The sequence below is a fragment of the Orbicella faveolata genome, unplaced genomic scaffold (assembly GCF_042242905.1).
Source record: "Orbicella faveolata isolate gen_17 unplaced genomic scaffold, um_ofav_v1 contig_1, whole genome shotgun sequence".
Taxonomy (NCBI): Eukaryota; Metazoa; Cnidaria; class Anthozoa; order Scleractinia; family Merulinidae; genus Orbicella; species Orbicella faveolata.
Genome location: NW_028301536.1, coordinates 22,399,600 through 22,411,845, shown reverse-complemented (window position 1 = coordinate 22,411,845; position 12,246 = coordinate 22,399,600). Strand labels below are relative to the sequence as shown.

Here is a 12,246-nt window from a genome sequence, read left to right as displayed (position 1 = left end):
TCAAGTAATATGAATGAATAAATGGGACTGAAAAGACACTTTGAGCCAATGTTAGCTAATGTTTTATGACGCTCCATTCCCGTTATTGCATGGTTGTTTTTTCTGTTTTTATCATGATGAAATGATCTAGTACCTGCATAGTGTTAAACAGGGCAAACAGATACTGGAATACGACATTTTGTGTGGCAAACACCAGCAAGCCAAACAACCACGTGACTCCAAGAAGAGGGAAAAGGACTACCAGTGACTTGAGGGTCGATCTAAAGTAGGATAAATATTTGCTGTTAATAAACGAAGTTCTTTAGGACGAAATGACGGTTTTCTGTAAGGGTTTTATGTTTGTTCACGACTTAGCTGTAAATTTCCTTGCAATAACAGGACCAGACAAACTGGCATGTATTGGTTTAGACCATGCTGTCAGTGGGTTAAAGTCTGTCCTCAGCTTAAATGAACAGCGCTCCATTCCGTTTCCCAAAGCATAAAGCGTCAAGGAGAGTAGCGGTTCCTACTTTGGGGAGGTTTATCTATCGCAGATTAACCCACTCCGCAGGCGGGTATTTTCATGGCAAGTTCGCCTAATAGTTTTGCCGTCACCTACTTGATCTGAACTCCTAGTTAGAGAGTGACACTGTGAAATTGCTCATTCCCCAAGAGGATTGACTGCCTGGCGCTCCAAACATCCAATACCAAATTTTCTATTGTTTCCCCCTCCCGTCAAATGCAATTGTCAAGGTTGCCGTTGTTTTTGACACAAGTCCACACAAAGATGCCGGCTAGGGCTCGTACCCAGACCTCTCAATTCTAAGTCAACACCTGTCAGTTCCATGGCAGTAATTTACTGTTAAGACTAATTATTTACACGACTCACAAAGAAGCATAGAGTTTTACCTAGCGACATCACCCGTGCATGTTCTTCCTGTTGTGTGAAGACGACAAATCTCATTAAGAACCAGCGCTAAGATCACAATGTTCGCCTGAAACAAATCACGTATTTTCAAATCAGACAGATTAAGCGCTACATTTTGCGACAAACGGCAAACTGGTGTTGACTCTATTTACGTTTTCACAAATTATTGTATAAATTTATTAGATAAGTGGATAAAAATTCACTTAGCCACCACGAACGCTATTCTTCTTATTCTTGTAGAATAGAAACGACAAAAGTGCATGGAATTTTGCTATTCGCGGGAAAACAGGAACTGATGCTTAGTCTCTCTAATAATGTTATTAACGCCTTCATAATAGCCCTTCTCATTCCCCTCTCAACTGAAATTGTTACTCCAGGCAAGAGTCCAGTCGCTGGTGTTTAAGAGTTGAGGTTTTTGTCGGCTTCTGTTGCATTGGATACAACATTAGCTTACAATGTGTAAAAAAGAAGCCATTGGCAATACTGTTGTTCATGATCAATTTTACGTACAGGCCCGAATATGTGTTGTCTCTTGGTGTTTTGTGATTTACCGCGTGTCAGCGGTTCAACTGTAGTTTTCAGACCTTTGTAGTTTATGATTAGGCAATTAATTAATTTTAAGACAGTCATAAAGAAAATGAACATCTAGTAGTAGTTATAATTATTGTATTAGTAGTAGTTTTAATTATTGTATTTATTTTGTACTTGTTTGTTTGTTTGTTTGTTCCTTTGATACCCTATTCTTAACTCACTTGGGTACTTACCAAAACAGTCCCAGCGACAGGAATGATGAAAGCTAGTAGTGCGTTTCGTTCTGGTGAAATCCAGCAACTGTCAGACAAAAAGAACGAACCTGTTGCATTACTTGACTTGTACCTACACGAGGACTAAATGACAAATATTCTCTCCTCTTAAAAATATTGAAGATCCGATACCAGGATTCATTATAAAAGAGGTAAAAAACGTTCTCTGGTAAAATTGTTTAAAATTGTGAGCTTTCAACAGCCAGTCTGCTGTCTTCGACGGACAAAAATGAAATGATACATCATTTCATTTTTGTCCGTCGAAGACAGCAGACTGGCTGTTGAAAGCTCACAATTTTAAACAATTTTACCAGAGAACGTTTTTTACCTCTTTTATTCTCTCCTCTCTCACCTTGTTTTTGTTCCGTAATCAGAGTATCTACTAGCAGCTGTTATGAAAACTACCAACGCTGGTACTCCTGTGTAAAATCAAACCAAAATGTTACAATCACGTGGCAGTAGCAATGATCGACATCACAAACATTTGTGTCAGTTAATTATCATCTAGAGCATGCGCACTAACCCCACGCTAGTATGATGTAGTGATAAATTTTTGAAGACAGATTGAAGACTTTCACCACCATGGTATAAAGATGGACTCCCTCGCACATCATCCAGCCAAATGAGACCAAGTAGAAATAGTGAAGCATGATAGCTGTGAACTTACATTGGAACTAGTGCGGTAAACAAAAGAGAGACAACATTAAAATCGTCATCATACTCAGATATAGCACTAAGAATTATAGGACTAACAATTACTGATTCTATGGTACCATGAACTTGCAAATGTTCTTGCCGGTCAACGCTCTATCCGTTAAATATTCTGTTACTTAATAATATTTCTACACAGATCCTGCCTTGCTAGTGAGGGCACCTAAGCTTACAACTCCAATTAGTTTTTATTAGGTTTCCTCGATATTTGTTTATCTCTTTTCTAGGTTATTAAATTGTTCAAAAAATAGTTTACGTAAATGGAGAATGATGAAAAATAAATTTAAAAAGATTAATAAGTAAACAAAAAGGAACCACAACACCACTGTTTTTTAACTATTAAAGTTATTGCAAGTCTCGGTTGCCTTAGCTTGCATTGGCACTGGACTTATTTACTTTGCCTTTGGCTATTGAATTTTGTGTCATAAATATAGAACTTCCGTTCAATTAATTATGGGCGAGAAAATGTAAACTAGCTACCCTACTTGATTGGGGCCCTATGCCCCATTGGGGGCTATATAAGGAATGATGATGACCCTACTTGATTGGTTTATAGAGGTTAGTTCCCTGCAATATTTGAAGTGTATTGACCTTTCATTTGTCAGTGGTGCTAGTGATTCATGAGAGGAAGGATGGACATCTGAAGCACGTTTCGATCAAATCATTTTTGCGCATTTGTTAGTTCTAACAAATCTTATAGTTGATTATTATATCTAAACTTCTCATTTACTGAATGAAGAAATTGACAGGATATTGTTGTTGTTTGCAAACCTTGTTATGAGTCTGTCCTATGCCAACCAAAAATATTGTCTGAGAAATAGCGATCGAAATTAACAGGTTTCCATGTATGATGTGACGGTCTGTATTCAGCTGTCTGTGAATAAAAAGGTCAATTTTAATGACATGTTTTGTCAACAGAAAATCAGAAGTGGCAAAATTTCTAGCTCGATTTGATTAGTACACTTAACAGCCCGCTGTGCATTTTTCTAAGTCGCTCAGAACGATTTCCAGTATTTTTTGCAGCACTACTTCTTTGATGTATCAATACTACCTCCCCATGCTGCAATAATGGTATCAAACAAATACCCAATCATCGGTTAACAAGTTATGGCCTTTTTGTGATGCAGAATGTTACCATAACAACGTTATAACCCGTTAGCACCCTTAATTTTAGCGTTATGTGCTTAAACCTCAGAAACTCGAGTCCTGTGACTACCATGTTTCTTATTGTCGAATATATTTAGCATTTTAGTGAAAATAAAAATTATTACCAAGTTTAAAACAATTTGTAAAAGAGAAGATTCAGAGCCACCTTCTCAAGCCACTTAATTTAGGTACATTTGTAGAACAAACTATTTTGTATCGACCATGGTAAGACTTCTGGAACTATATGCAGCCAATCTATTGCTTTACGAAATAAATCCGACCTCACAAACTGGTTTCAGTAGCGGGAGGAAGTTTAATAACTTTGCTGATTTCATCAACCATTATCAACGCAAGCGAATGAAGGAGAGCATCTTTTATTGTGTGTTACATTCCTCACAGAAACGTTGAAAGAAAACACCATTAGAAACAACTGAAAAAAAATCATTTGTCACGCGGGTAGACAAATTATCAAAGTGAAACTCACGTGAACACGACAAACGACGTGATGGCGCCAACTGCACCTAATAAAGACAGCACGCATCCAACGTATGTAATGATATTCAAGGCAAATTTATTAGCTTTTGACAGCTGGAAAATAAAATAAAACTAGAGTAAAATAAACCGGAATAATAAGTAATTAGACGTCATTACCTTTAGTTATGTTCTAGCACAAGTGCCTGCGTAGGCTTTTAAAAATCTATTGGCCCATGCGAGTGTCAAATGAAGAGGTTCGTAAGAGAGCTAACATGGAAACTATCAGCGAACAATTAAGGAGAAGGGGGTGTACATGAATTGGACACGTACTGCGACTGGAAAACAGTTCCTCCCACGTGTTGTACTGACGTTGGTACCAGAAGGAAAACGCTAGAGAGGAAGGCCCAGAGAAACATGGAGTAGGACGGTGGAGAAAGAGCAAATGCCCCCCCTAACCAAATCGTCCTAGTTCATGGAACGAAAATGGGATGATATGGGATATGTGATCTATTTCTAAAGGCTATCTCAAAACCTCCCTTTTCCTTCATAAGTCGGAGAGAGAGACAAAGGCGCTCTGTATAAGATTTTAATCTAAGATAAAGTCGAGAATAAAATTAACAGAATGAAGGAAGAAAGGAATTTTCAGCTAGTACACAATGCTTACCGAGAATTCTCTTGACGCCATGAGAATAGCAAAGTTAGTAAGATGATCACAGGCACACACTGTATGTGAGCTGTTGGACTGTTCAGTAACCACGTGACAGCCCTCTCGTGACCAAGCACCTCTACCATGAGCAGTACTGGAAGAAAATGTAAAAAACACAATAAGCTTCCATCTATTCTCTTTTGACAGATTGTTATGGTAAAGACAGAGTAGTGGATTGGGTGACGGCATATTATCCGAAGCTTGTTAAAGCATAAAGAAGAAGAAATTGGGTGAGCCATCTTGAACCTCTATTGTTTCATTCTTGTTAATCTGTACCTCTCTTGTTCTTGGGGCTAGGGGCATTGTTTGTGTTCTTTATCTATTGTTTCGTTTAAACAATGATAAAAAAAACCTGTAAACAGTGAAGGTGGACCTTCATGATTAAAATTGAGAAGTTTACATTGAGAAATAAAAAATGGTTGATTGATTGATTGATTGAGTTAGTGAGTGAGTGATTGATTGATTGAGTTAGTGAGTGAGTGATTGATTGATTGATTGATTGATTGATTGATTGATTGACTGATTGACTGATTCATTGATTCACTGATTGACTGATTGATTGAGTATAAGATTATAGGGGATAGTCCATGGGAAGGGCTATTTTTTATGTCAGTAATATAAAAATAGTCAAAGAAAGTTAATGTAGTAGTAGTTCACTTACTTTATCGAGAAATCCCAGAAAGCACAATATGTAAACTCGTTGTCATCAAGAACCTACATGAGAAAAAAAATTCTTTTAGCTGAATGTTAAGTGTAGTTCTTACAGAACAAAGGATTTTTCTGTTAAGTCAACTCAAACAAACTCTTTCACAAGGGGATAGTGAGGCACGGAATCGACCCTCTCGCTGGATAAATCAGAACTTACCTTGAGATGTTTCAGTACAATGAGAATGTGTCTTTGAAAGGTGTTATTGACTGGAACACAGAGGAACATGGAGATCACGCGACTGTTTAACTTCAGAGTTTCATTTGTACCGCCCCTGCGTATTGTGATAATCATGCGTTAATAAATATGTAGATGATGACGAATGCTAACTGAATAAAATAACCTGCTTTTCGTTCCGCCTAGGCTAGGAATAGCACCCTCTGACGGGAGGAATTCACCTGCGAATTCGAGGGGCGTGCAGGAAATGAGTAAGTTGTACATTACTTTTGTGCAGAGAACTTGTCCAATTAATTTACCAGAAAACCAGCCTAACAGTAACAAACTCCGGACTGTGCGGACACATATATGAAAAAGACGCAATTAATAAAAACCACGTATAATTGTTCATGACTCACATGAAAGCCCTTATGAGATTATCTAGAGAGACAAATTATCAAACAACATCGAACCGCCATATTTGTGTGTACATGTAATGCTGTAGCGATCGCACGGTCACTTAAACTCCACGTCCTCACTCTTTTTCAAATTTGAAGTGAGCTAGCTATACATAACAGGCCAGTACAGAAAAGTGAAGTAGTAAGATGTAAATACTCACATCCGTGCTGGGACAATAGAGTGCAAATTCGAATACAGAGCACCCATTGAACGGCAAGGATCTGCAAAAAAATATAATGTTCTTCTTTCGTATTAAACGTATAACTTGAGGTTAACGAAACCTTGCTGTATCGGTAATTTAACTGACCATGAGAATTAATTCATTCTATATAACAATTAAATGAATGCGTGCGCTCTGATTGGTCAATCAGCTATGGTTTATTGTGCTAGTAAACTCATGGAAATTTCGCTTGTCTTTTGAATTATTATATAAAAGCAATAGACCACAGGTTTTTACGGTTTATAGGGTGATAAACCACTTGGGATGTTGGAAGAACACTCAAAGAATTCATAAATCACGAGCCGCAAGAATTCTTCGAGTGTTCTTCCATCATCCCAAGTGGTTTATCAGCCTATAAACCATAAAAACCTGTCGTCTATTACTTAAATAAACGGGACTGTTGCTGAAGAATCAGTTGAACAGTTTACGACATGGCACTATATTGCCGCTTACATGTAATTAGGTCAGAGTAGACATTAAAAAATTAATCTAAGAAATACAAGCTGAGTAAAATAGTCAGAAAACGTAACTGTAGTATCACCAACTTGTCATGCGGATACTTACATCTGTCCTGAGAGAGCAGTTTCTGCGGCAGCCTTATGTAATCAGACACTTGGTCCCCGGACGTCTCGTTGTATGAGTTAAGTTGAGATTCTTCCGGAAATTTATACATACCACTGACTCTTGCACTTTGAAACACTAAATAAAAAGAAAGATCATATTAGGCTAAATTCAAGAAGCTATGGATAGGAAAATAACTGACTTTTTCGGTTCTCTACCTCGTTCCTTATTCGTTGGCTTTTAGTTACTAAAATGTTTTTCGGAATATCTTATATATTACAATATTTCGAGAGAAACCCACATCAGCCTTAGCTGGTTTTCACGCGGGTCCTCTATCCTGGTCGAATTAGTTGGAATTTGGAAATGTCAGTTTTTGTGGAGGGAGGAAAACTGGAGTACCCGGAGAAAAACCCTTGAAGCAAGGCGAGAACCAACAACAAAGTCAACCCAACATATGGCATCGGGCCGGAATCGTGGGAATGGTGGGAGACGAGCGCTCTCACCAATACGCCATCCCTGCTCCTCGTTATGGTTATTGGTTTGGTAGACTAAAATTAAGAAGCCCCTCGTTTTTCACAAAATAAAGTGCGCGGCAGAAATAGTCGAGCAGTGGGCGAGTTCATGATATTTTTTTCTTCTGTTCTGCAGTCTTTCACGTCACACTCGACGAACAAAGGAGAAAAGAAGGGCGTTAAGAAGTAATTTGGTATGGTTTCGCTTTTCTTCGTCAGATTCAGATTCAGCTTTCGGAAATATTGGTATGTTTTCTTTGTTCTTGGTCGCACGCTTACCAAAGCTCTCGGTAAATATTCGTATAGGTTCACTGCTATTCGTCAAATCCTCCAGGACATCTTTCCAAAGGTCTTCTAATATGATTACAATGTCAAAAGCGTTGAATGCGGCAGAGCTGTGTGCTTGTGAATGGAGGGCGGTTTCAAAGACATCCCCAGCATCATTTGCGGTAGTCTATAAAAAGTGATATCACAGTTAATTAGCCTATTCGTTTGCAGTAACCGCATTCGTATTATAAGGAGATGGTCATTCAAGAGAAAAAAGAAAGTGTGACATATCAATTCTCGAACATTTCGAACGGCTTCAAGTCGTTATTTTAGTTAATCAAAGAAGAAACGTGTGTAGAGAAAGCCATACTGTGATCTTGACTTATCATCAGACTCAAGATCAGGTATAAAATGTAACCTTCCAAATCAAGAACAGGCTGCATTACCATAAGCCCATCTCAATCCATGTTTCGGCTCAACCGGATTGACGTGAATGATAACATTTCTTCCATTAAAAGTTATACATACATCACTTACTCGTAAAATATCCTGAATCGTCGTTATCGATGTACTATCCTGCATACTCTTTTTCATCTTCTCAGTCTTCTTTTTGAAGCATTTGACCTAAAAATACAGTGGACAGATTACTTTCAACTCAGTTCATGTTACTGTTTATCTCCAGTTACCAAAGCAGTCACTTAACGTTCGGTTTGTTAAGTATTTAGCATCAGAAGCTATCTTCTCTCTATTTGAATTCTCAAGTTTCCCCTTGATTTATTTTGAACGCCTTCAGCTGGGGAGACTCAGATGTCCTCTATACGCAAATATGTTATGTGATCAAAATAGAAACAGTGCCCTTATGGTAATAACTGAGGAACGTGAGCTTCTCCCGCGGTTTCAGTTGCCAACTGCAATAACATCTACGTTAGCTAGATGATATAGACTTTTGTTCACCCACTTTCTCTTCAAAAGCCGCTGCCTGGCAAGGATTCGTGGTTGGACTGGAGGTTCCTGAAACTATACAAAAAAGCAACATCAACAATTTACTCTCCTTAATTACTATTTTATCCAACCTTCCCTCCATCCATCCCCAACTCCGCGTGTCCGTCCATCCATCCATGGATGGCATCCATCATCGATAGATCTGTCGATATGTCTGCCTGTCTGTCTGTCTCTCTGTTGGTCTGTTAGTCTGCCCGTCCGTCGACTGTTCCTTTACAGTCAGTTATTTATCATGCTCGACCTACTTTTTGTGGTTATTGAAGAGCTTGGGCCTTCGGAGGTCGACAAGGTAGGCACTATTACTCCCCTTTTGGAGACACCTGGTAGTACTACAGATCATTGTTATAGAGAAAGACAACAGAAAAAAATAACATTAGATTGCTTCGCATTTGGATTAATTTTAGTAACAACATAATTAAAGAGATTATCTTCTTACTTCATAAAAAGAGCAGTTCACTTTTGTGTTTCTAACGAGAAAATAAGGCTATAAGAATACTGTTTTACCTGAAGACGAAGGTATTATGACGCCTTGAGTGAGCAGTGTAGTATACTGGCTATAAACCATACTAACTGGCGAGGAGGGTGATATTTCACTGTGACTCATGATCAGGCTCCCACTCGAAGAAGCTGTTGGAGTTGGACTCAGTAAAATTGGACAAAGAGATGCAGCTTGGTCTGGAGAAACAGTTAATGTAGCTTGATTCGATTTAGTAATCATGCACCTTTGTTTCTAATTCTCTATTACTAAATGACACAACTGATGTAAATAGCAAATGAACAATTAATGATTACTCAACCGCCCATGTTTAAAGCTCTACAGGAGCTCAAAGTATTATACTAGAAAGTTCAATTTTGGTTGCTTGCGACAAAGTTTAATGCGATAACGTATATGAAGAGATGTAATGTACCAAGAATTTTTGCAGACTGGAAGGCTAAAATCAGCACTTTCGATTGTTATGACGTCAGGGGTAACTTGTATCCAGATTGTGGCTTCTTCTGTCAGTTATGGACTTAAGAAGTGATTAATATTGTGTAATTTTTCAGTTGCGGACGTGTTGTCGCTGTACATGTGTGATAATAGGTTTTTGCCTGGGCAAACACGATGACCATGGTAAGACTGAGGCACCTTGCTAGCTCCACAAGGCTCGGATCTGTTACAGCAGATACAATCTTCAGAGACCAATAGAACAGACAAAACTTGGCTCCAATACGAGACTGAGAGCTTTATCCTCAAACATAACCAGACCTCCACCTCTCCGTTGCCCCATCACTAGGGGTGTAACCGGAGATCAGTTTACAAAACACCTGTATTTATGGTAGTCTCTACACAAATGACGTGATCCGCTGCTAATGAGCCCATGGCCATCGCATGCTTACAACTTCAGGACGTTCTCGTTATAATATGTTGCATGCTAATACAGATAGCCAGATGGTTACCATAGTTATTGAATTTCTGCTTGCTATCGGCTCTTCTATGTTTACAACGTATCCGCAAATTCTCTCCTCAAATCGCTAAATTAAATTAGTTCCTAACATGTTCTGCACGAGGAACCCATGAGTGTCTGCACCCAATCTGTGTATTCATAGCTTGTGTATAGCTAATGTACATTATTCTGAGAAGAAGTAATATTGTAACAAAGCATACCTTTACTAATGCTTCTACATGCCTTTTTCTTTGCGTGATAAAAAGGTCTGTCGGAAGGACAGGTGTAATCAATGGCATCTGTCCCAATTCGATAACAACTATAAAACTTTCTGCAGTCGTTTTGATCTGGAAAACTTCCTGTAGAGTTGCACAGGACGCCATCTGCAAAAAAGAGTTACATGCTGAAAATAAATACAAATTGCATAGTTGCTAATGAAGCAGGGGTTCTACGAGGATACAATTAACAAGATTCGTATGCATGCGCGAAGGTTTGTGTTCGACGCCTTAAACTAACAAAGTCGATAGAAACTGAGAGCGAGCTTTGTGGGATCTATTACACCAAGAACATCAAAAGATGAAGAATATCAATACAGCAGATTTACTGACGGTTTTGTTCCATAATAAAAGAACAACCATTCGTATAACAAAGGCCTTCCTGGCATTCTGGGCAAATTGTACCATTGGAAGACAAAAAGCTTGAAGGTTAAAAAAAAAAAATAGCAGGAAAATGAGGTTTGATATTACACGGGATACCTAGGAAGTGTAATTAAAATTTAATTATGATGTTATTAAATTCTTTATAACAATCCATTCTCTGTTCGTAAAAGTTTGCATTAGAACAAGTTAAAACAAACTAAGCTTTACGTTTGTATGAAAACTCTTGATCAGCAATGAACACCACCCGAATTGTTTAAGACCCAGAGATAGCAAATCGAACGTTTTCCTGTATTGAAAAATGTATAAGATTTTATTATTCCAGGTTTTAAGATTCCGGGCCTATAATTTTCGGTATTCCAGCCTTCCGGAGTTTGGGACAGTCCTTGAAAGAAAAACCTACCGGCCGCCGAGCGAAGTGTCAACTCGAGCTCAGTAACAAAGTAGCAAAAAATTTCAGACGTTTTGGACAATCGAAAGATGAAAGAAGTGGCATTTGTGCCTATTTCATTACAGAGTATTCAGCGCTAAGCCGACAGCATGTTTAAGCCTAAACCGAAAGCCCGATTTGTCAATATGAACTTAGGTTAAAAGGTATTTTACTTTTGGCTAGGCTGCTGATGTCAAAGTCCACTTCAAATGCCACACATTTTAAAACAAGAAAGGCTTCAATTTAGTCTTAGAGTGGCTTAAAATTCTTTTCTTTTGGATTCCTTTGAAACTGTCATTCTCGATTTTCCGTCAAACCAATACTAATGAACTGTCAGTGTAAAGAATTCAAGGACTAGGGGCTCAGAAGTACGGTATCCAATTGTTCATCATTCGCGAATGAAACGATGCGTTAGTAACAGATACCTGTATATGCAACAATTTCAATTGTTCGATTATCATTAATAAAGTAGCCGCGAAATCGTTAATAACGCATTCCCAATTCCATCAGCGTATCAGTCGTTCAGTTTGTTTAAAATATGAAGACTCAATTTATGGATGCTACTTTGTCGACCACCGACGGAGAAAAACAGCTATCTAGGCCGATAACTAATTATGTTTCTTTGCCCTTTACGTCGACCTTTTCTGTAATCCAGACTATAGTGGCATCTTCATATTGAAAAAGAAGAGAAGATATTCACTTCACGACATGGAATTAAAAAAAAAATGGATTCTTATCTACCTACCTACTGTGTTTATCCCAAGTCGACGTATTATGCATACCTAGGAAGTGATATTCACAACACATCAATATCAAATGAGGCCGAATATATCCTTTATGGCGGAATTCAACCAATTATTTCCTTACCTGGATTAGGAATAGAATTAATGCAGGTTTTAACATTGTTTGGACAGTTTTGAAAAGAGTACAGTTGGCTTAAGAGAAAGCAACCAGCAACACCTCTTCAAAGTATCGAAAAGTAGTCGATATTCCCGAGAAATAATACTGGCAATAGGCCCTGACGAAATAGGTAACTCGAGAAATGCAGTAGACTCGGGTCTCAATCAGTAAGGAAATCTAACCGCGTTTTATCTGGCCACAACGCC

The 12,246-nt window shown here is 38.3% G+C and overlaps 1 protein-coding gene across 1 annotated transcript in view; it reads right to left on the bottom strand.

The window, feature by feature from the left end:
- LOC110066210 (adhesion G protein-coupled receptor D1-like) overlaps positions 1-12,246 on the bottom strand; it is a 16,702-nt gene extending 4,456 nt beyond the window's left edge. Inside the window, exons 1-20 of the mRNA XM_020773414.2 lie at positions 12,008-12,246; positions 11,886-11,922; positions 10,276-10,437; positions 9,135-9,305; positions 8,876-8,959; positions 8,587-8,645; positions 8,166-8,252; positions 7,641-7,815; positions 6,853-6,987; positions 6,229-6,289; positions 5,613-5,727; positions 5,409-5,461; positions 4,706-4,841; positions 4,052-4,155; positions 3,193-3,295; positions 2,234-2,384; positions 2,063-2,129; positions 1,672-1,738; positions 889-974; positions 134-260 (exon numbers count right to left, since the gene is read on the bottom strand). Of these exons, the coding sequence (XP_020629073.2) occupies positions 134-260; positions 889-974; positions 1,672-1,738; positions 2,063-2,129; positions 2,234-2,384; positions 3,193-3,295; positions 4,052-4,155; positions 4,706-4,841; positions 5,409-5,461; positions 5,613-5,727; positions 6,229-6,289; positions 6,853-6,987; positions 7,641-7,815; positions 8,166-8,252; positions 8,587-8,645; positions 8,876-8,959; positions 9,135-9,305; positions 10,276-10,437; positions 11,886-11,922; positions 12,008-12,043 (2,016 nt within the window). The 5' untranslated portion in view covers positions 12,044-12,246. The remainder of the gene's footprint in view (positions 1-133; positions 261-888; positions 975-1,671; positions 1,739-2,062; positions 2,130-2,233; positions 2,385-3,192; positions 3,296-4,051; positions 4,156-4,705; positions 4,842-5,408; positions 5,462-5,612; positions 5,728-6,228; positions 6,290-6,852; positions 6,988-7,640; positions 7,816-8,165; positions 8,253-8,586; positions 8,646-8,875; positions 8,960-9,134; positions 9,306-10,275; positions 10,438-11,885; positions 11,923-12,007) is intronic.